Here is a 21,628-nt window from a genome sequence, read left to right as displayed (position 1 = left end):
CCCCACAGATCCTCATTGCAAACAGGGCTCCCCAGTGGCTGCGGGTCTGGCTGATGGCAAAGTGCTGGGGCAGGTGGTGATGCACCTTTCTCCATTGCTGAGCTCACATGGCCATGAGTAGGCCCACTGCCTCGCTTATTGCCTTGTCTGTTAAGCTTCTCTCCTGGCTACAGAGGCTGCCAGTAAATACTATTGCTCGTGTTACGTTGTCATAGGCAATAAAATAAGCCTGTCCCAAAGACATTGGTGTCTTTGTTCTCCCTGTTGAGCCCATGGATTGGCACAACAGTGTCAGCACGCGATGGGCACAAAACTTGGACATCAGCAACGGGACTTGAAAGGCCAGCATCAGGAACGTCTCTTTTGGAGAGAGACTGAGAGACTGGGGCTCGTTGAGCCTGGAGAGCAGAAGGCTCTGGGGAGACCACGTGGCTGCCTTTCAGCACACGGGGCCTCACAGATCACCCAGTTCCAACCCCCTGCTGCGGCCAACAGCGAGATCAGGCTCCAGGTCAGGTTGTGCAGGGTGCCATCCAGCCTGGACCTGAACACCCCTCAGGATGGGGTGCGCACAGCGTCTCTGGGCAGCTGTGCCAGCAGCTCACCAGCCTCAGCCTGTGTGACACATGGCAGGTTCTCGTGCCGTTTGCCGAGTAAAGCACAGCGATGGTCGATATTTCAACCTCACCTGGTGTGCGTGTGCCTGTGAACACACAGGTTTCTGTTTATTAGGCAGACAGCTGCTCTTACCGAGCCATTAAAGTTAGGCTTGCGTTCCTGCGTACCGTAATTCAGTAAGCTGAGCGGAACTGCTCCTGGAAGAGGAGCTGCCCTCTCCGTGCCGGTGACCTAACAGAGCTCCAGGTGACACGGGCTGATGTCACAATGCCTAACAGAGCTCCAGGTGACACGGGCTGATGTCACAATGCCTAACAGAGCTCCAGGTGACACGGGCTGATGTCACAATGCCATGCGCTGCATCACAAGCAGATCTTCCCCGGGGCAGCGGCAGGGCCGGCACTTCCCTGCAGGGCCTGGGCGCTGCTGCAGCACTGCTCAGGGGCTCTGTCCTTCTGCGACCAGGAGTTGATTCCGGGGCAGCCAGGCTGCTCTGGGTGACCCTCACTGACGTGTGGAGGAGCAGGGGCGCTTTGCAGAGAATTGTTGGTTGGTTGAGGAGCCTTGTTGGCGGAGGGCATCCTTAGTTCTGAACTGAGGCTGTCGGCAAGCCGCATGGAAGGCTGCTGGACTGTGAGCGTCAGCTCAGAGCTGGCCTACGCGTTCCCAACGCTGCTGGAACTCTCTGCTGAAGGTAAGGCTGTCCGGACCCCCTTCCCAAGGCATCGCGCGGGGCTGCTGGCTGTCCAAAGCCGCAGCTCCTGCTCTCTGCGCTTGGCTGGATGTGGCTGGGGGCTGCTGCGAGAGCCCTGCCCAAGGGTCCCTCTGGGCTCTGGGGACCACGTGGCAGCCAGGTCCCGAGAGCAGAGCTGCCCAGAGCCCCCGCTTCCTTTAGGCATGCTCGGTCCCCTGTGATAGGGCAGTCCGAGGCCAGGTTTCCCTGGCAGACGGTGTTTCCGTAGGTTGCAGATCTGGGAGGAAAGGCATCCCATGTCCCAGAGGCTTCCTATGTCCCTGTTTCCCCCTGGGGCTCCGAATAAGGCTGAAATCGGAGCAAAGCCCAGCTCTGGTAGCCATGGTGGTGCTTTTTTGGGGTGTGTGCGCGTGCCTGCACCGATCGCTGTCTGTGTGAGGAGCTTGCCAAGCAGCTGTGAAGAGGCTGGCCTGGAGCCTGACTTGTCTTTTCTTTCCTTTGCAGAGATTGTGGCAGTCTGGGACGCTGTGTCTGATTACATCCTGGAACAGATGAAGCTGGACAAGGTGGGCTGGTGTGCTGGTGACCCTCGCCCTGGAGAGGGGTTCAGTCCTGCCGAGAGTGTGGGCCCCGCAGAGCAATCCCTCCCTGAGCACCACACTGAGCAGCACGCTGAGCCCAAGCCGGGTGCCCAGAGCGGCTTGTTGGCCAACTGGGAGGGAAAGCCAAGGCCAGAGCTGCTCTGAGCAAACGTTTGGCACACGCAGGGGCTTCGCTCTGCCCTGGTCAGAACGGGGAGAGCAAAGGGAGAAATGGGTGGGGGGTTTTCTGGCCCTGTGCCGAGGATAATCCTTGGGATCGGTCCCAGGCTTCAGCCCTGTGCTGTCCATGCCCGGGCTCTTCTCTAGCCGAGGGATGTTGGGAAATACTGTGCGGAGGTGACTGTCTTGCAGGGAGCACAGACTTTTCCAATGCTTTCCAGAGAGCCCCATCTCACTCCGCTGTCCATCAGGAGTGGGGAGGGTGGAGAGCAGTGACCCCACGCTCCTGATGTTCGTGGCTTTTGCCGCCCCTGAAGTAACACGCTCGTCAGCCTTTCTGTCTTTTCCCTGTGCAGGGAGTCCTGATTCCGGGACTTGGGGTCTTTGCTGTGGTCCGAGAGCAATTCCACAGCAAAGAAGAGGCGCTTTCGGTTCTAAGGCCTGTCTTCCAGCTGGACATCGGGGTGCTGTGGCTGCAGGAACTCCAGTCTCCCAACGACATCATCCCTGGTGAGAAGGCAGCAGCCACCTTCCCCTTCCCGCCCCACGTCCGGCCGGCTGTGTTCTCCCTGCTCTTTGGAAACGGCCGGGAGCAGCAGAGAAGTGTCTGCAAAGCTCGGGGTGCAGCGCGAGTTCCTCCAGGAGGAACCGCAGCCCAAGAGCTGTTTCTCCAAAGCACCTTTTCTGTGGGATTTGGTTATGAATGCTGCATGGGCTGGCTGTGGCAGTGAGGATGTGCCTTCTCCTTGCAGACGACGTCAAGATTGAGCCGCTCAACTACCGGCAGCTCTCGCGAGCCTCCGGCGTCCCGCTGCACTTGGTGCCACGCTGCGTGCGGGAGAGCGTGCTCCTGTACTGTCACCTCCTGAGGAGCAGGGAGCCCGTCTCGTTCGTGTTCAAGAACCTCGGCGTTATGACCTGCCAAGACGGCTTCCTCCTCATGAGGTTCTTCTGCAGCTGCGTTGAAACGCTGGAGAGCGATGCCCCCGTCCTCGCACTGATCCACACCGTAAGTTGAGGAGGTTGTGAGGTGCGCCGTCGGATCACCGCTGGCCAGCCTGGACGTGGCAGGCCAGTCCAATGCCTTTCCCCACGCTTGCCCCCACGGCTTTCTCCACTGGCAAAGAGATTTCCCGGATCTCTGCCCATGCAGAAAGCCTGGCAGTGCTCTTGCACGGCCTCGCTATTTTGCCATCCTGCTCCTTCAGAGCAGAACAAAGCTCTGATGTTCACGGAGGAGGCTTTGGTGGAGAGCAGCTTTCTCTTGGCATGGGAGCCAGGCTTGCTTCCTGTCAACAAGAGCCATGAAAAAATGTCCTTGGCAAGCCTCCAGCAGGTCTGTGTCCCTTTGCAGAGATTCTGGACGGACGATTCTGCTGACTTCGGGCCAGAGACCGCTGCCCATGGCATCCACGTGTTCCCGAGGTGAGTGCATTTCCTCTGCAGCACTTAGCTGGCCAGTAGACAGGCTTCCTTCCACCTCCTCCTTTGGGTCGTGCCCTGCTGGGTCTCCGTGCTCAGCCTCCAGTCGGGGAGAAATGCTGGAAAGTCTGGCTCCTGGTTCTCCACTGCTGCCTTTTGGCTTTTTGGGGAATCAGGGTTGTGTTTCTGGTGCCCAAGCTGTCCCGATTCCCCTCAGAGAGAACGGACTGCACGTGCAGAGGAATTTGGGCTACGTGTGCTGGTTTGGCATGGCCAGGAAGGAAAAGGGTGCCACGCTCTGCAGAGCACAGGGATAAATACCACCAACCAGCTGCGTGGGGCAGGAGGTCATCCTTCTTCAAGGGTTGTCACTCTCTGTTTCCAGGTTTCAGCTCACCGTGGAAAAGAGCAGAGCAGAGGCCGCCGCAGAAAAAAAAGCTGCCATACAGCGGAAGATGAGTAAAGGTGAGGAGCGGGTCCCAGCTGTAGGGAGGGGGGTCCTGTCCCGTGCCGGGTGACCGGATCCAGGTTCACGTGCCGTGCCCGTGGGGCTGCTCTGAAGAACTTCTTTCTCTCTTGGTTCCAGGGGTCTCTGCCGGCAGGCTGCTGCAGAGGCGGAAGACACTTCCCCCCTCCATGCTGCTGCAGCGCAAGCCGAGCTCAAGGCAGCAAGATGTGGCGAAGGAGCCTTCTGGCAGGTGAGGGCCTTGGGCAAAAAGAAGGAGATGCGTGCGCTCGTGTAGGAGCGGCCTCCCCTTTGGAGCTGCCAGCTCTCGGCACCCACAAAGGCTCCTGACACACGTGTGTCCTGGGGGGGCCGTTCTTTCCAGGGCGGCAAGCGCGCAGCACGATCGCCTGAGGCAGACACACCAGCTTTGTTCTACTCTGGTCCCCGGTCCCTGGGGGAGCTGAGTGCCGATCCCTACTGATAGCAGAAGCTCTTCTCCCTTCAGGGGTCTCTCTGCTCTGCACCGGAGACCATCTTGATGGCTGTGGGAGCACGGGGGAAATTGAGGTGCCCCGGGCTCCTGCAGACTCCTCTTATGTCTGTTTGCAGTGCGCTCCCGCCGTGTGCAGGCAGCTCCCGTGGGACAAAGAAAGCGGGACAGAAGGAAACATCTGCTGCCCAGACCAGCGCTGCACTCCCTGCCACCGAGGAGTCTAAGAGAGCACTGCAGGTATCGGCTCTGCCTTGCTGCAGGGACTGTGCTGCTTGAGACTGCACCAATGATAGGATGGTAGAATCCTAGGAAAGTTTGGGTAGGGAGGGGCCATTCAGACCGCCTGGTTCCAATCCCCTGCTGCAGGCAGGGACACCTGTCTCTAGACCGGGTTGCTCTAAGCCCGACCAGCCTGGCCTTGAGTGCTTCTGCAGGGAGGGAAGCAAAAGCCTCTGTGTGTGCAGTGATCTGGAGCACAGCCCTTCGGGTGCCACCGTTTCACATTTCTGTCCGCTCCTTCAGCTCCTCTTTGGTAGATGGAGGGTGCTGCACACTTTCCCCGTCTCTTCTCGCCTCCTGGCCTGCCACCTGCCACAGCACTGATTTTGAGCAGGGGCCGTGAGAGAGGAATACGGCCTCTGAGCCACGTTGGCCATGAGTTGTGGATCCCGGCCTGCCTTTGGGGCCCCTGGTCCTTCAGGGGCAAAGCAGTGCCGACAGGCCGGCAGAGGCGAGGAGCAGGAGTGGGGAGCTGAAGGAAGGCCCCAGGGGCAGAGGCTGATCCTGTATGCTGCTGTGTCTCTGCAGGAGCTCCGCAAAGAGTCTGCCCTGTGGAAAGAAGCAGACCACACGTGGCCCATGCACCAACAGCAAATAGAGCGAGCACAGGCAGAAATGGCGGCATGGGAAGGCTGGAGCGCAGGGGAGGACCAGCATCCGCCCCAGGTACCGTCAAGGATCGACCCTGCTGGCAACAGCCGCTGAGCCAGGGTGCGAGCTCAGCAGGGCGCAGGGGGTGGGAGCGGGACGGGCGCCGTGCAGCATGGCAGGGGCTGGCCTGCTCCTCCCGGGAGGAGAGCTTGGCACGGCCCTGCAGGGAGAAGGGAAGGGCGGCGGGAGCCATGGGCCGGCAGGACCGAGTCTCCTGCTTGCCGGGGCCTGCTGCAGGGCCCTTGGCAGAGGGCCTCTGGGGAACAGCCCCGTGCTCCCAGCCGCTTTGCTGACAGCGTCTCCTCTTTGGCAGCTGCTGGCCAGGGAGAGAGTGCGTGTTCCGCATCCTCCAGCCCAGCCCAGGAGACAGCAAGTGGGAAGGAGATGGAGGAAGGACGAGGGTCTGCTGCCGGGAAGTATAATGGGGACGACGACCAAGCTGACACTGCATGCTGAGTGAGTGTGTGTGGGCTCTGCCGGCTGCCTGAGGCTCTCGGGCAGCTGTGACTGCAGCTCAGGGACAGGCACGGCCCGGGCCAAAAACTGCTGGCGGGGCGCAAGGCTGGGGACACGTGGGGGGCAGCAGGGGGTGCGGGGCCGGGTGAGGGCAGAGGCAGGGGCGGCTCAGCGGAGCCCGAGGGATGACTTTCTCCTCCTGTTGCAGCCTCCTTTCCCCGCGAGCGGCTCAGGTGCTCCGAAGGTTGGAGCCGCACCTCCGTCAGCAAGAGGTTTTTGCCGGCACAGCGGAAAGAAACCGGCAGAAGCTGGAGCAGAAGCGGCACCTCCTCCGGTGAGCTCCGTAGGCAGCAGATCCTGAGAGCCGGGCTGCAGCCCGGCCTGCACCACTTGCCTGCGCTCAGCCCTAACGCTCCGTGCTCTTCTCGCCTCCCTAGGGCTGAATGCTCGCACGGCTCCAGAGGGGAAGGTGCAGCCATCGGTGGTGACCGCGGTGGAGCTCTCGGCACGGGGGCTGGGAAGCCGTCCAGATTTCCACCTGTGAATGGAAGATCGTAGAAAACCAAAGACTCGTAGAACGGCCTGGGTTGAAAAGGGTCTCGAAGATCACCGCCACCGGGCTGCCCAGAGCCACATCCAGCCTGCCCTCGGATGCCCGCAGGGATGGGGCGTCCCCCAGCTCTCGGCAAGCTGTTCCAGCACGTCACCACCCTCCGTGTGAAGAACGCCTGCTGACATCTAACCAAATTCTGCCCCCCTTTCACAGTTTAAAACCCTTCCCCCTTGTCCTGTCACCATCCGGCCTCGTCAACGGCCGGTCCCCCTCTACTCTACAGCCTCCCTTCAAGAACTGGAAGGCCACAGTGAGGTCTCCCCGGAGCCTTCTCCTCACCAAGCTAAACAAGCCTGGTTCCCTCCACCTTTCTCGACAGGAGAGGTGCTCCAGGCCTCTGATCACCTTAGGGGCCCTCCTCTGCACTTCATCCAAGAGCTCTGCGTCTTTCTTGTACCGGAGACCTCAGTTTTGGATGCAGTATTCCCAATAAAAATGAATTGGCTTTATTTCCACTCAGTCTGCTGATGTCGTGTCTGTCGCCATCAACTGACGTGAGGAAGCTGGAGCCGTTTGGGTGGTTTGAGAGAGCAGTTTGGGTGGCAAGGAGAGCCGCTGCCAAGGCCTGGCAGGACCATGCTCTGCAAGAGCGGGTGCCCAGGACGGCAGCCATCTCTGCCGGCTGTGCACGTTTCCTGTGCACAAGTCATGCATCCCCTCGTATCCCCATCGCTCCCTTCCCGCAACAGAAATAGAAACGCTGTGGCAGAATTCTCTTGTGCCCAGCACCCAGACTCTGCTGAGCTGAATTCAGCCCGTGTGACACGAGAAAGGTTCTCGTGCCAGGGAAGGGAAGGGGACGGGGGGGAGATGGTGTAATGGAAGAGAAGGGAAAGGGGGGAGGACAGCACGAGGGAACAAAAGGGGACCGGGGGGAAACACCGCAAGGGAGGGGAAGGGAAGGAAAGCGGGGGGGAGACGCTGCAAGGTAACGGAAGGGGACGGGGAGCTGAAGGGAAGGGGAGCGAGAAGAGACAGAGCCGGCGGCTTCGGCGCTGACCAATGAGAGGGAGGCCGGGGGCGTGGCGGCGCCGGCACTGACCAATGAGAGGCCGGGACGGGCCGCCGCTGTCGCCCCGGGCCGATGGCAGCCGGCACAGCCTGCGCGCCGCCGCTCCCCGCGGCTGAAGCGGCCGGTTCCGAAGCCGGGGCGCCGCGGGAGCCCGGAACGGACTCGGAGGGGCGGGATGCGCACAGCGTCTCTGGGCAGCCCGTGTCAGCAGCTCACCAGCTTCTAAGGGAGAACTTGGAGCTGTGACCGCGCCGGGTGTTTATCGCAGCTCGCACCCGTCCTCCTCCCACCACCCGACTCCCGGGAGCCCGGACCCCATGGCTCGGCCGGACGGTGGCGAGACGTGAGGGTCGGCGGCGCCCCATCGCCCGGATCCGCCCCGCCGATCGGCCTCGGTTCCTTTGTCTTTCCCGCCCTGTTTTTTTTTTCTCGGCTCAACTATTCTCTTTGGACACCTGAACTCTTACCCATCATGAGCAGAGGGTGAGAAATCTTACTCAAAATCCACAACGACAAACGATGCTTCCGTGCTGATTGCATTCCATGCCACAGAACGGCCACAAACTCCGTCAGCCAAGTACTGGCAGAAAAGAAGAGTACCGGTCTATCTGAGCCAAAGCCTTGCCTGCACCCTCAGAGCCAGCTGACTGATGCAAAGCTATGGGCAGCTCCCTGCTACAGGAACGGTCTGGTGAAATTCAGTAGACAAAGACCATTTGCAGCCCTGGATCACAGCAAGTGCCTGAGCCCCTGGACTACTGCCCCTCTCTGAAACCCACGTCTGGCAGAAGGCTCTAGAAGTGAACTGAAACGTTGCGGTGCAGTAATGCTGTGCTCAAAACTGCTTGTGATTAAAGAGAGGCAGGAAATCCTGGTGTCAGTTTGGTACGTCAGCATTTGAAGTCCTGCTGTCTGTCATCTCAGAGTTCTGGAACAGAGCTCAGAAACGCAGCTCACAGATCTTACTGCCTTTCAGGGTACCTGGGGCATCTGTGGCACGGTGTGATCTCTGGGAATTCTGTGGAGCATTTCAGATGTGCATGTCTCTTTATTAACAGCAGCCAGTTAATGTAATTTGTGTTACATTTAGCTTCGTCATTTTTGTACTTATTTGATGGACAGAAGACCAATGCTCCTGTTTTTTTTCTTGCAGTCTATCAGACAGCTCTCAAGCTGCTACTGCAAATTTTAATCCTTCCTGTTCTCCATTCCTTTGCCGTTTCTTTGACCTGTTTTTCCGTTTAGAAAGTTCTCCTTGCCCTGGGTGCTGTGCAGTGCTATCAGTTTTCTCAGGAGATGTGCAGAATCATTGCTGCAGGTCCCAGAACAATCCTGCAGTGTGCATCTGACGGCTCAGTGGAAATGCCAACCTCACACTGGTGTTCCATGGGATTCCTTCAATTCTGTGTGCCTGACAGCTCCTGTTCCCAGTGCTACATGTGCACATGTAGGAAAGTTAAAAAGCAGAAGCGAAATGAAAAATTGCCATTCAGAAAACACCTCTCACCAAGAGCCAAGCCTCAGCTCAGTGGAATAGCTCCTCGGTTTCCCTGACATCCAGTGATTGAAATGGGTAGGTGTGAACAAAGGCATTTGTGGAAATGTGTTTGGGTTTCTTCTGTTCTTCTGTTCTTTTGTTTTGTATTGACTTTGTTTGTTCCTAAAAAGTTGCATCTTAGTCTATTAAGACCTGGCAGGCAAATCTGCACTTGGAGAAGCCTGCAGCTATTTGGGAAAGTTTGCCATAAGGTGAGGAAAGAGTAGGGGGGGGAGGGGAAGGAAAAAATGGGAGGTAGGGGTGAGGAGAGGAGAGAGGGGGTGGGGAGGGTTGAAGGGAAAATAATGAAACAAAAAGAGAATAAAAAGTGAAAAGCAGTGGATGGTAACATATACAGGAAAGCAAGTAGGAAAGCTACCCATAGCACAGCAAAGTAGGCGTGAAAAAAAGCAACCTTGCAGGAAGGCAGGAATGTGGGAAGAGCTGAGGCCCTGCCTGCCGCAGGAGCTGCACTGAAGAAGAAGCTGGGCCCAAAGGTGAGAGGGGTTTGGTGCTTTGGTCCCTTGTTCTCCATCCCTTCGCTTCTGTCCATCTCTCCTTCCACGTTTTCCACCCATCCTCTTCTCCACCCATCCTCTCCCCTGTTCTCCATCCATCTCTTTCCACGTCCTCCATTCTGCTCTCCTCCCCCACACCCCCCACTCCATCCCTTCCAGCTCCCCATCGCCCACCCCTCACCCCATTCCCTCCCCACCATCTCCCCCTCCTCTGGCTTTAACACAACCTGGGAAAAACAAGGTCGTCCCCCCAGAAGTTACAGAAATCTTACACCACGTGCACTTAGGAGTGTGGCTACCAGGGATGCCTGGCAGAGCCAAAAATGCAGCCCCAATAGCAGTGAAGGTAAAAGCAGGAGCCAGCCCAGTCAGGGTAAAGCAGCGCCCTTTGAGGAAACGAGACTGCAGAAGGAGAGAAGAAATCATAAATAACTGTTTGGAGTTTGGATTGCTAATTGAATGTGAATCCAATGTGCTGAATGCCCAGAACACTTTTCTGCCACACGTAAGTGGAGGTGCATGGAAAAGGTAGCTTTTATTGCGGAGCTGACTGACTGGAGTGTGTGTGCTGACTGAAGACTTGATTCTTCCTTTTCTTTGCTCAGGAGCTGGGTAACTAGGTGGGCCTTCCACAGACAAGGGTTTGGACTCCTGGTTTTCAGACTCTTTTAGCTGCATATCTAGAGCTCATGATAATCCTACAAGAGTAAAAATAAAATGCATTAGTTACTAAATTGGAAAGCATTCTAGGCAGAAATCTGTTCTCACAATTCCTCCCTGTTCCACTGCAGTTACTGGCAGCGCTCTGCAGATGCTGAACTGTTTTGCTGGAGAACAAATGCCTATTCAGCAATGTTGAAACCACGTTGTCAGTTGGCTGCCAAAATCCACGAGCACGCCGTGGTTTCAAGGATTGCAGCATGCACTTTGTCAGTGTACTGCTGTTACAACGAACCGATGGGCTCCAGGCAATGGCAGGTGGGTTCCATACCCTCAGGGCCACCCCCACAGGTGCCCATAGAGGCACACTGCTCTCTGGGGCAGGAATCCTATTTTCCTGGCCATCCCTCCATCCACTTGTATTTGCATCCATCCTCTCATCCAACAAGCGTTCCATCCATCCCACGGCCCTTCCGTCCCTTTGTCCATCCCTCCCTCCCTCCCTCCAACACTTCTCTCCTCCGTCGATCCCTCTGTCCATCCGTTCCTCTCTCCCAGCAGCCTCCCCCCGTTACCCACCAGAACCTCCTCTGGAGCTCTGGGGGATCTCCCCATCGTGGTGCCTCCAGGCATTTCCTTGCCACCCTGCAGTGCCGATGTTCTGCTCCCTCTCCCTCGCATCACCCCATCCTGTTGCTCAGCAGCCCTCCCCACTCTTCGTTCAAAGCCTCCCTTGTGAAGCTGCCGTCCTCCTGACGAAAACATCCTCGCCTCCCTTAGAGAGATGGGTGCCATCCCTCCCACGCAGACACCGACCCGCAAATCGGTGCTGCAGGCACAGAACCCGAGCCCCTGCCACCAGCACCAGTCCTGCAGCCGAGGACGGGCAGCACCACCAGTGCCCTCCTGTCACGCCTGTCCCGCAGCACCACCTGGGCCCCCGCACCCTGGACCACCGGCCCCACAGCTCTGCACTCACTTCTGATGCAGCCTTACCCGTGCCCACCTTTCTTCCTGCTGGCCTCGCACGGTGAGCCACACGAGCTGTCGGGTGGACCGCATCCATCGCGTGGAGGCACCGCAGCCTCCTTCCAGCACTGAGGGCGCTGGAGCTGCGAGTCCTTCTGTGGGGCAGGAGCGTCCTCCGCTGCCAGGGTTTTCCAGCTGCAGTCCGTCACCAGACGTGAGGCTGCGCTGTGGGGCTGCAGCGCTGGGCCTGCAGCTCAGCAAAGCCCCTGAGCACAGCGGAGACGAGCGGGCGGCCTGCGATGCCTTCACAGCATTATGCACTGTGGGAATGAAATGTTGTTCCTGCACTGGATGTTGAGATGGACAACTGACCTAAAGAAACAGAACACGACGTGTTTGCATTCCGTAACTTGTCTGTAGGAGTAGCTGATGTGACAAGGAGAGATATCATCTGCATATCAGGAACACACTTTAGACACACAGTTACTGCGCTGTGCGACACATTCTTCCTCACACAGTTGCAATAGACCTTAAATGTTTTAAACAATGTAGGTACAGTATTCTGAACTAGAAAACGTGCTGTAAGACTGGTGAGCCAGCGAACGTGAAATGCGTTTAACAAGCTTTCAAGGAGCCAGGGCTTTTACACAAAGCACAGCTGTCCCGCTCTGTGGCAATGTCAGGATGCTGTAGGCAGATCCAGGATGCTCCCCTCTATCCTCCCTCCAAGCTTATCTCGATCCAAGGACAGACGGATGACCAGAACGGTGACCCAGTGTAAAGGGCGCAAATGCCAAGGGGGTAATTAAACAATGAAGAGGTCAGGTTTACGTTTATGCTGTAAAGCAGGCATCCGAAAGTGACGACCAGATGTTTGTTAAGAAAGCAACGGTCAGAAGGCCATTAACCAACGGAGATGTTTGTGTCTGCATGGCAAGGATCTGTGTGCACTTGCTATTTGTGGGATCAGCGAAGTGTCGCAACAGAGTGCGAACCTGCAGCACTCAGCAGTGAGGAGCCAGGGCAGAAAGGGATCAGCGTCGGGCAGCAGGGCATAAAAGGTGCAGCACTGCTTTCTGTGCGCGCTCCTGCTTGCAGGAGGCCCAACACTGCCATTGCAAATAAAACCTGCTTTATCAGAGACACCGTCCTGGAAAATTAGTGGGCATTTCCAACATCACCACCACTTACAAACACCTGCAAAAGCCAACAAGAGCCACATTCTGTAGTGCTAAGAACCACAGCTTAGCAGGCAGGAGCGTGGGGCTTAGGAGAAAGGTGTAACCCAGAGGTTGGTAGAGAATTGCACATCACAAAGGCACCACGAGCAGGGTTCTGAGGGCAGTGTGATCCAGGAGTCCCAGCAGGAGGTGCTGGCACCTTTGGCACGCAACCCCAGGACAAGGCAGCTCGGTAGGAGGCATCAGGCAGTGCTGATGAGACGCGCTTTACCGACAGTCCTTCTTTAATAGCTACCATTCCAGTGACAGCAATGGGCTGAGAGCAAAGGCTCCACACACAAACCTGGTGGCTTACGCTCCCACCAGTCAAGGCAAACAGAGCAAGACGATGAGGCTGACCTGTAAGCAGGCACAGTGCAGCCCAAGTCCCTTCTGCAGTCACTGGGGCAGCTTCCCCACCTCCAGCCCCACAGGCAACACACACACAGAGCGCAGCACGGCTGGTCCTGCTCCACGCTCAGAGAGCAAGGTGACAAGCTAGAGCTCCACAAGGACGTGGAGATCACTTTGTGATCTCTGCTTTCCATGCTGGAGCTGCAGCCAGTTGTACTGAGGTTTCTGAAGCCCCTTTCAGTCTCAGGAGGGAATGAAACAGCCCGAACGGAATGGATGCACTGGGGCTCTCTCCAGGACACCTGCTGCCTCAGAGGAGTTCACATCCACTGAACAGCTACGGAGCTCCTGCAAGGGCACCACGCACAAACAAGGAAGGGAAGGAAAACCCAGCACACTGTGCAGGGGTGCTGCCTCTCAGCAGGTGATCCCTGTTCTGTGTACAGAGGACGGACATCAGCTGCACCTCCTCTGTTCCCCATTTCTTCTCCCCCGCTTCGTACAGGCACTGACAGACATTGTGGATGACAAAGTAAGGCTGATGGAGAAGGCTGGGCATACAGGAGATCTTTAATTCCTGCAGCTAGAGCACTGCTGGCCTGTGCTTGTCTAGACCATGGATATTTTCCAGCAAGCACCAACCAGGCACGGCAACCCACAGCCAAAATGTCACTGCCCCTGCCAAGCAGCCAGCCAGTCTACAGACTCTCATTAGAGGCTTGCAAACGAGACTAGAACCATTATTCCCATTTCACAGGCTGGCTTCTCTTCACCACGCATCACACGCACAAGAATAGATTGGGAAGCACATTGCTACACACCTGAGCATCTGCTGAGCAAGGCCATCATCCACATGCATTCCTTCACCTCTGTTCCCTGCAAGGACCCAAGGAGAGAAGACTCGGTTCACCAGAGCATCTACTGGAAGCAACTCCTGAGAACTCCCCATTCAGGAACGGGTGCTGGAGATGGATAATGGAGTCCTTCAAAGGGAACACAGCTCACAAAGACAGCGAAACGCAGCTCAGGTGTGCTTTGGGCTCCTTCTGAAACGAGCAGCAACCCACTTTACTGGCATGTTTAAAGAAGAGCCCACAGCACTCACACACACCCAGAGTCAGAGCCCCCTCCCTGCAGAAGCTGGGCTTGAGGAGCAGCCATGGGACGCACAGGGTGAGAAAAAGCCAGCCTGGAGCTCCTCACCACCGAGTGCAGAGCTGTGCCCACAGCTCTGAACATTCAGCCCCTTCTCCCTCAGCGTGGCTCAGCGCCGCGAGGGACACGAGGACCCTTGGGAACACGGCAGATGTGTCAGATACGACGCCATCCTCAAGGGAGCAGCCAGCTTCCAGCAGGAACACACACAGCACCCGTGAGGAGCAGGGCCACCGCCTGGGTGCTGCCCATAACATTTGCCAGCCATCACCTGCTGGGTGCAGAGCTGGGCCCAGGGCTCTCAGCATCACTGCAGCGCTCCAGCCATCATCATCAGTGCTGCAGCCTCCAATTAAGAAGCGCAGACAGCAAGAAACTGGCAAGAGAGCCACACGTCCTGCTGACAGACAGAATGCTCCTCCCCATTTCAGTTACACCAGCTCAGCTGCTGCTGAAATTCCAGTCTAGCTTCTCTCTGCACAAACAGCAACACCCAGGTTGGCCAGTTTGTCACACCTGAAAGCTCCCCAGACTCCTTCCTATCACGCCTGCCTGCACACACACACACTGATGGCAGGCAGCAGGACAAGGCCTGGCCTTTTGCTCTGCTTACGAAGCTCGCAGTTCTCATCAATGCGACCAATCTCTTCACTGGTGCGAGAAGCCAGAATTTCAATCAGGCAGCCTTCACCTGTTCCTGCTCCCTAGGGAATCGCCAAGCAAGATTTCAGATACCAGCACCTGCTTGTGACGTGCAGCCAGGTTTCTTTAAGAGTTAATAAATAAGAAGGCATACATAACAAAGCAGCAAGTCCTTGGCCAGAACTTGAGCCATTCGAAAGGAAGACTTCCAAACCTTCACAGCCCTCCTTAGTTCTGCACGTCACACACGGTGCTGGCAGTCATCATCCCAATCATCACCCTCTCAGAATTCCCACTCAGCTTCAAGTCACTTCCAGTCATCGATCAAACCCTAGAAGGCCAAGAGAGGAGAAAGGAGCTGGCAGAAGGTGCGGCCTTCGAGGACAGAAGGAACTGAGCTGCTCACCACTTCTCTTCAGGCTCCAACCCTCCTTGCATCAACAACTGCTCTGAACTGAACAGGAACAAAACAACCTTGGCCAGGTAAAGTCTCTGCTGACCTTTCTCTTATGGAGGCTGGGTCGTTTTTCGCTTTTCACCCAGTGACCCAACCACGTTCACACATCTCTGCAGAGCACCTACCTGCAGGAGTGCTCTTGTAGGTGATCAGAACTCGCTGACGTTGGGAAGCATTGAGTTTGGTCAAGCCGTCAGTGATGGCATCTTCATCTGTGCCTGCAAGCAACAAATGGAAGCTGGTCAGGCTGCTTGCGCAAGAATCACAAGTGCCCTCTGCTCTTGTGCCACCTCCAGGCCCCTACACAGCCAGCTCTCAACAGCCCCAGGACTACAGCTATGCACACAAAGCTCCACAAAGACCCACACCTCCAGAGCAGCTGCATTTCAGGACATGAAGGGCAGCTCCATTTCCACTTTCCAACAATTTTTAGGGCAGTTGTGTTCCAACGAAGATCATCAGCAAAACAATGCTCACCTTCATGGAGCCTGGGCTTTGGAAGACGGGCACAGGAATAACCTCTGCATGGGTGGAACCTTTGGGTTCAACCAGGAGAGAACAGCATGCCCAGAGAGTTTATCTGGAAAAATACTTCCTCTGTTAGCTGGCATTCAGTTGGATTTTCTCAAGCAGGAAAAGCAGACGTGCATTGTCCTCTATAGGAAGAAACAGAAGTTACACATTTACCACTCATAACAAGACAGACAGACAGTGCTCTTCCTGCTTACCTACACTCCCTACGCTGACTTGATTGCAGCAAATGCCTGGCACAGCGTGGCACAGCAAACAAGCACACTCACCATCATTCGAGTTTTGGGTCAATCTCTTCTCATTCAGGTCCACCAGCAGCTGGCAGCTGCAATAAAAACCAGCGAGAGCATTAGTTTTCCAGCAAACAGCTGCTGGTGAAGTGATTGTGACTGTACAGCACGGCGATAAGCAGGAAGCAGGGCTATTAAACAGGCAGATCGCAGCACAAAAGCAAGGTCAGTGCAACAGAGGAGGGAGGCAGAAGTGCTGTGAGTGCACAAGAGCCGGCAGAAAGAAAACCCAACGCAGCGCCATCTGTCTGTGCTGCGGCCGGACTGACTGCGGCCGCCTCACGGCGCCTTTGTGCTGCTCCAGTCCCTGCCCTCAGTCAGCGCCATCCCCTCCATCTCTGGTACAGCAGGAGACACGCACACCTCCACGCAGCCGCAGACACGTGGAGATGTTTCCTGGGACCGCCGGAGGAGCCCACGGCCGCACACTGCCCTCACCACCCCCATCTTCCCAGTCCCCAGTCCTGCCCTGTGCTGCTGCTCTGCAACGAACAGCAATCCAGCACACAGCATCCCGCAGAATCACAGAATCACTCACGTTGGAAAGGACCTTCAAGAGCACCGAGTTCAACCGCAGCCTGACCATACTGCCCTAACTCTAACAACCCTCACAGAATCTCAGAATGGCCAGGGCTGGAAGGGACCTCAGGGATCACGAATCTCCAACCCCCTGCCTCACGCAGGGCCACCAACCTCCACATTCAATACCACACCAGGCCACCCAGGGCCCCATCCAGCCTGGCCTTGAACACCTCCAGGGATGGACGGGGCATCCGCAGCCTCTCTGGGCAGCTGTTGCAGCACCTCACCACTCTCTCTGTAAAGAACTTCCCCCTGACATCCAACCTCAGGCTCCCCTCCCTCAACTTCAAACCATTCCTCTCGTCCTGCAGGTATCTCCCCTTTCAAAGAGTTGATTCCCCTCCTGTTTGTAGGCTCCCTGTAGGTACTGAAAGGCTGCAATGAGGTCACCCCGCAGCCTTCTTCTCCCCCCGCTGAACAAGCCCAGCTCCCTCAGCCTGTCCTCACAGGGGAGGTGCTCCAGTCCCCGGATCATCTTTGTGGCTCTCCTCTGGATCCTCTCCAACAGCTCCCTGTCTTTCTGGTACTGGGGGCTGCAGACCTGGACGCAGTGCTGCAGATGGGGCCTCACAAGAGCGGAGCAGAGGGGGACGATCACCTCCCTGTCCCTGCTGCCACCCCTCTGCTGATGGAGCCCAGGATCCCACTTGCTTTCCCAGCTGCAGGAGCACTGCTGCCTCATGTCCAGCTTTTCATCCCTCAGGACCCCCAGGTCCTTCTCCGCAGGGCTGCTCTCAAGGACCGCTCCTTCCAGGCTGCTCCCTCCGCTAAATCACGGCCCTGAGCACCGCACCCGGACGATTTTTAAACACATCGGGGATGGTGACTCAACCCCCTCCCTGGGCAGCCCACTGCAGTGCTTACCAACCCTTTCCGTACAGCAGTTGGTCCTGATATCCAACCTCAACTCACCCCACGTCTGCGCGTTCCGTGGAACCCCACAGATGTGACAGCGGGCTCCGGCTTCTGGGCGCTTCTCAAAGTGCGCCAGCGCGCGGCGTCAGGAGCGGAGGAGGCAGCAGCCGAGCCCGCCGCTGACGCTGCCATCGCGCGTCCCTCCCCGGGACTCCCACGGCTTCCTCTTCCCGGCCCCGCTCGGCTCCTCGCGGGCTGCACACACCGCTGAGGCACTCGCACCGCACGGCCTCCATCTTCCCGTGCCGCCGGACCGCTCTCTGCAGGCTGCGCTGAGTTCCCGCAACGCAACAACCGCAGGCATCGCCGCGGGCAGCCGGGCCGGGGCCCTGCGGGACGCGCGGTGATGACGCAATGACGGCGCGACAGCGGGCGGAAAGGACCCCGCGCGCAGCGCCCGGCCCCTTCTGCAGTGGCGGCGGAGCCGCAGGGCTCCGTGCGGGGAAAGCGGCGCTGCGCCGCCGCCCGCCCCGTGCCTCGGGGACGCCGGGCGGTCGGAGGAAGGCGGCGCGGGGCCTGTCCATCCCCCGCCGGCACCGAGCCGTCCTCCAGAGTCGCCGTTTGTACGGGAGCCGGTTGGCAACGCGGTCGTTTCTCTGTTTGTCGCTGTGTGCGTTCGTGGATTAAACGTTTCCCGTTCGTTTCTCGGCGCTTCTGCCCGCGGTCGTTTCTGCAGCTCCAATAAGCCGCCCCGTCCCCGTACCCACCGCCGGGTAAGGACGGGGCGGCGCAAACGGCCGTGTCGTAGCACTGCGAGCGCCGGCCCCGTCGCTCCCCCCGCGTCCCCTCCCCTCCTCGGCACCGCGTGGGAAATGGCTGGGGTGGGATTCCGGGAGAGCTGGGGCGGCTCAGCCTGCAGAAGAGGAGGCTCGGGGCGATCCCGGGCGCGGCCATCGGTCCGCGCAGGGAGCTGCGCAGAGGACGGAGCCGGGCTGCGCCCGGCGGTGCCCAGCAGCGGGACCGGAGGCTCACGCTGCAGCACAGCAGGTTTCCCTGTATGTCACCGCTGAGCCCCCAGCTCCGGTCAGCGCCGTTGGATACTTTTGCCACTGATCACAATGCAGGAGATGGGAGCATCCTTGTGAAATCCACCGGGCATCCTAAGGCACGAGGTGCTGCTGGCACTCCTGAGGCTTTGAAGGGGCAGCAGGGAAAACTGGAAAACTGCTCAGGGCAGTACTGGGGGCTCTTGAAGGGGCTTTGAGGTGCTGTGGGTTCAGAATGGCGTTTTTTCCTCGTTTCACACACAAGGTGGCTGAGTAGCTACCAGTTGGTGGCAGCTGAGCCCATCAATATTGTGGCTTAGAGGTATGACACCAGCACCCGGCACAGCAGAACTCTGTAAGCTAAGTGCCAAGGGAAGAAGGGAAACTTTAAATTCATTACCTCCTGTAAACTGGTAGTCATTGGTTTCTTGTCACACCCTACTCCTGTAAAGCAGGATAACAAGGATTTATCGACGTTTGCAAATGTGGTAGAGATTGCTGCATACAACCAAGCGCACACGGCTGAGCTCTCCTGTCTGTGTCCCAATTCTAGAAACACCCAGAAGAGCTCAGCATTCTCCTGCTTTCATTTACTTACATGAACTGTTTTAAAGTGCATGCTGTTATAGGCTGGCACAAGCTTTAGTGCATAAAGCCACAGCTTGAGAGGCCAGCACCAGCGCTGGGCCTAAAAACAGCCAGAGAGACCGGCACCGGCCCCAGGGCCTGAAGGCACAGCCTCAGCCGTGAGGCCAGCACAGGTGGAAAGACACAGCCACAGCCTGAGAGGCTGGAAGGGTCCTGCAGCCTAAAGCCACAGAGAGGCCGGCACCAGCTGTGGGGCCTGAAACCACAGACAGAGAGCCCAGGGCCTGAAGGCACAGCCAGGGATGCTGACAGCGGCCCCGGGGCCCAAAGCCACAGGCAGAGGCCAGCACCGGCCCTGGGCACACAGATGTGCACCATTGCTTCTACTGGTTCCCCTGGGGCTCTGTTGACCACGACGAGGCCATATTGGTTTTCACTGGTTTTTATTGGGCTGCACGCACAAGAGTCATCCCCACTCCTCTGTTATCTCACATCACAGAGCCCCACTGGGTGACCTGGTGTTGGTTTCCTGCCATTTGGATCTGGGAGGCATCCGTCTCCTTCCCTTATGATGAAGGCACAGAAGCCATGCGGGCCGTCGCTGAGGTCACAGTGGTTCCCGGTCTGGGAGCGTTTGTGGCACAGCTGGGAGCAGAGCTGGGGCTGTGGCAAGCGTGCTGCATGCAGACTGAGCTGTGAGCCCTTCTTGAGAGAGATCAGCTGTGAGAGCCCACTGGAAGCAGCGCTGCGGCGTGTGCGTGAGCTGGGCACGGCTCAGGGTGAGCAGTGAGCAGGTGAGCTGGGTTGGTGCTGGGTGGGTGCCGGGAGGTGTCTCAGCAGAAAGCGGGGCTGGGCAGGAGTTCCCAGCTCCAGCGGTGCCCCTCAGCACGGCTGTGTCCAGGGGAGATGGGTTCTGGTTGAGATTCCCTCCCACGATTCGATGAGGACGACGAAATGTCATTACTCCCTTGGAAATCCACTGCTGGGCCCCTGCCTTCATGTCAGACATCAAAAAGGAAGGAGAGTGCAGGCTGCACGGTGCAACTTGTGCCTCGTGCCCCACGGATGGCTGGGTGCAGAGCTACTGAGGAGATGGAGAAGAGCACCTGCTGGCACCAGCCGTGGCAGTCAGGCACGAGCTGGAGCTGGCACTAGGCAGCTCTTGCAGCCAGCTGATTTCCAGACATTGTCCTCCTCAAGGGACTAAATCGCATGGCAGAAGCTGGGAAAATGCTTCTTCCTCATGATGTTTCACTTGATAATTTCTGCAGGGCTCCTGTCCAAACGGAGTTTCAGAGATCGAGGCAGTGTCAGGAAGAGTGGAGCCAGGTCTTTCCAGGAGCGAGGGAAGTTCCTGCGGAGAGAGAAAGCTCTCTCTTCAGCTTCCTCTGAGACAGCAGTCATGTCTCAGCGAGGAGACATGGAGTGTGTGACAAGAAAGGTACGGCCGGGTTTCTTTTGCTTGGCTCTTCTTCCTTTTTCTCATTTTTAAGGGAAGGGGCCGAGCAGGGGGAGCCCTGCAGGTCCTTTGTGACCTCAGTAACCAGTTGGGTTCTGTGCTCCCTGCTGACAGCCTGGGCTGATGGCGTGGACACGGCTCAGGCCCTATTTTCCCTTAGCGATAAATAACGTCCCAGCACTCTGCTATCCCATCTCCGGCACAGCCTGGAACCTCTCTGCAAACCTTGGCTGCCCGTTCCCTCCAACGTTTCTTCCTTTCCCTCCTCAGAAGCAGCGCGGCGCGGTTCCCCGCGTTTGGGAGCAGCAGCCAGCAGGCTGCCAGAGATCCGGCAGCGCCTGGCAGCGCACAGAGGGACGCGATGGGGACGGGCCGTCCTCACTGCCATGCAAAAGTGAGTTTCTGCAGTCCTCTGCCATGACGGATGGAAGAATGCATTTTAAGTCTTACTGCTGAGCGGGTGCAGTGCTGTAGGGATGTCAAGGAACCATGGTGGAAGCGTTAAAGATGCCAACAGTGGCAGTGGATGGCAGCAGTCAGAGAGATGTCTGTGTGTACATGATGGTGCTGGGAACTGAGTGAATTCCTTCTAGGGCCAAAAAATGCCTTCCTCAGCTTTTGCCCCTGACAGCATTTTGTTTGCTGGTGCACCTTTGCTCTGCAGAATGCAGAGCTGTCAGGCAGACCGGGGTTGCTCTGCTGCCATCTGAGCAGGAATGAGAGCAGTAATGCTTTGTGTAAGCATCAGTTTCTGTTTTGGTTTGTCTTTTGGTTTTCGGGGGTGGACGTGGGCTAACGGCACAGTGCTGCTCCTGGTGTCTGTGAAATCACGCTCCATCTGTTGTTGCAGGGACGGAGCCTGCGCGTCCGTGGGATGGTGCTGGGCCTGGGGGGAAACGGAAAGCCTCCGCAGGTAAGGAGCTGCTGTGAGCTGTGGTGTGGGTACTGCCTCTAAGCAGGGCTGCATGCAGGGCTGTGTGTGATGGAGGAGAGAAGAAAGGCACTGCAGTTCTGTGCTGACGGCAGAAGTGGCACTGCGCTGAAGCAGCGGAAAAGCCAATTGAAGAAGCTACGCTTGAGGACCAGAAGTTTGTGTCTGACTGTGCTGAGTTCTTCCTCAAAGGAGATGCTCTTCATGTATTTCTTGTTTTCTGTCAGAAGCCGATGCCAGCGGCCTTCCTCTGAAGCGCAGCCATGCGGAAAGGCAGAGGAGGAGCAGCGAGTGTGACAGGGCACCCAAGAGAGGTACAGCACACAACAGGCATCGGGGTTTGGGGCGCTCCAGATGAGATGTCCCAGCATTGCGGCCCATTCTGCA

General features: G+C 57.6%; 3 protein-coding genes across 30 annotated transcripts in view; 2 read left to right on the top strand and 1 right to left on the bottom strand.

Annotated features, from left to right (window-relative positions):
• Positions 1–21,628, top strand: part of LOC125685980 (zinc finger CCCH domain-containing protein 11A-like) — a 105,225-nt gene that overhangs the window by 82,443 nt on the left and 1,154 nt on the right. For 4 of the 8 annotated variants that reach the window (XM_048929531.1, XM_048929530.1, XM_048929527.1 and 1 more), the window contains exons 2-6: positions 19,351–19,630; positions 20,123–20,292; positions 20,581–20,704; positions 21,161–21,223; positions 21,469–21,555. In XM_048929531.1, coding sequence (XP_048785488.1) covers positions 19,420–19,630; positions 20,123–20,292; positions 20,581–20,704; positions 21,161–21,223; positions 21,469–21,555 — 655 coding nt within the window. In that variant the 5' untranslated portion in view covers positions 19,351–19,419. Of the gene's footprint in view, positions 1–17,852; positions 17,888–17,923; positions 17,991–19,350; positions 20,705–21,160; positions 21,224–21,468; positions 21,556–21,628 lie in introns of those variants that run through there. The other 4 variants (XM_048929525.1, XM_048929524.1, XM_048929529.1 and 1 more) reach the window with 4 other exon arrangements.
• Positions 1,140–6,590, top strand: LOC125685983 (coiled-coil domain-containing protein 81-like). Its single transcript, XM_048929538.1, has 12 exons — positions 1,140–1,312; positions 1,817–1,878; positions 2,430–2,583; positions 2,826–3,082; positions 3,428–3,498; positions 3,881–3,960; positions 4,082–4,193; positions 4,553–4,673; positions 5,244–5,381; positions 5,680–5,822; positions 6,031–6,156; positions 6,260–6,590. The coding sequence occupies exons 1-12, from the start codon at positions 1,234–1,236 to the stop codon at positions 6,378–6,380; spliced, it is 1,464 nt and encodes a 487-aa protein (XP_048785495.1). The 5' UTR covers positions 1,140–1,233; the 3' UTR covers positions 6,381–6,590.
• LOC125685989 (translation initiation factor IF-2-like) lies at positions 10,013–19,046 on the bottom strand. Of its 21 annotated transcripts, none has more exons than XM_048929550.1 (9): positions 17,275–19,026; positions 15,760–15,815; positions 15,437–15,615; positions 15,085–15,177; positions 14,657–14,956; positions 14,474–14,564; positions 13,527–13,751; positions 11,159–11,503; positions 10,013–10,200 (listed from the first exon to the last, which is right to left on the bottom strand). In XM_048929550.1, the coding sequence occupies exons 1-2, from the start codon at positions 18,169–18,171 to the stop codon at positions 15,789–15,791; spliced, it is 924 nt and encodes a 307-aa protein (XP_048785507.1). In that variant the 5' UTR covers positions 18,172–19,026; the 3' UTR covers positions 10,013–10,200; positions 11,159–11,503; positions 13,527–13,751; positions 14,474–14,564; positions 14,657–14,956; positions 15,085–15,177; positions 15,437–15,615; positions 15,760–15,788. The 21 variants fall into 21 exon arrangements, with proteins under 21 accessions (XP_048785507.1, XP_048785511.1, XP_048785514.1 ...); XM_048929554.1 differs by having other exon boundaries at positions 13,527–13,748; XM_048929557.1 differs by having other exon boundaries at positions 13,527–13,581.

Source organism: Lagopus muta, chromosome 30 (genome assembly GCF_023343835.1).
Source record: "Lagopus muta isolate bLagMut1 chromosome 30, bLagMut1 primary, whole genome shotgun sequence".
NCBI lineage: Eukaryota > Metazoa > Chordata > Aves > Galliformes > Phasianidae > Lagopus > Lagopus muta.
Note: the sequence above shows the minus strand (reverse complement) of the source record. Positions and strands in the feature narration are given on the sequence as shown.

Coding starts and splice junctions, on each gene's coding strand:
- LOC125685983 (XM_048929538.1), top strand. CDS start 1,234: ATGGAAGGCTGCTGGACTGTGAGCGTCAGCTCAGAGCTGGCCTACGCG. Junction 1,879..2,429: donor AACAGATGAAGCTGGACAAG/GTGGGCTGGTGT, acceptor TTCCCTGTGCAG/GGAGTCCTGATTCCGGGACT. Junction 4,194..4,552: donor GCGAAGGAGCCTTCTGGCAG/GTGAGGGCCTTG, acceptor GTCTGTTTGCAG/TGCGCTCCCGCCGTGTGCAG.
- LOC125685989 (XM_048929561.1), bottom strand. CDS start 18,171: ATGGCCGCGCCCGGGATCGCCCCGAGCCTCCTCTTCTGCAGGCTGAGC. Junction 15,816..17,274: donor ACGGAACGCGCAGACGTGGG/GTGAGTTGAGGT, acceptor TTTTTATTGCAG/CTGCCAGCTGCTGGTGGACC.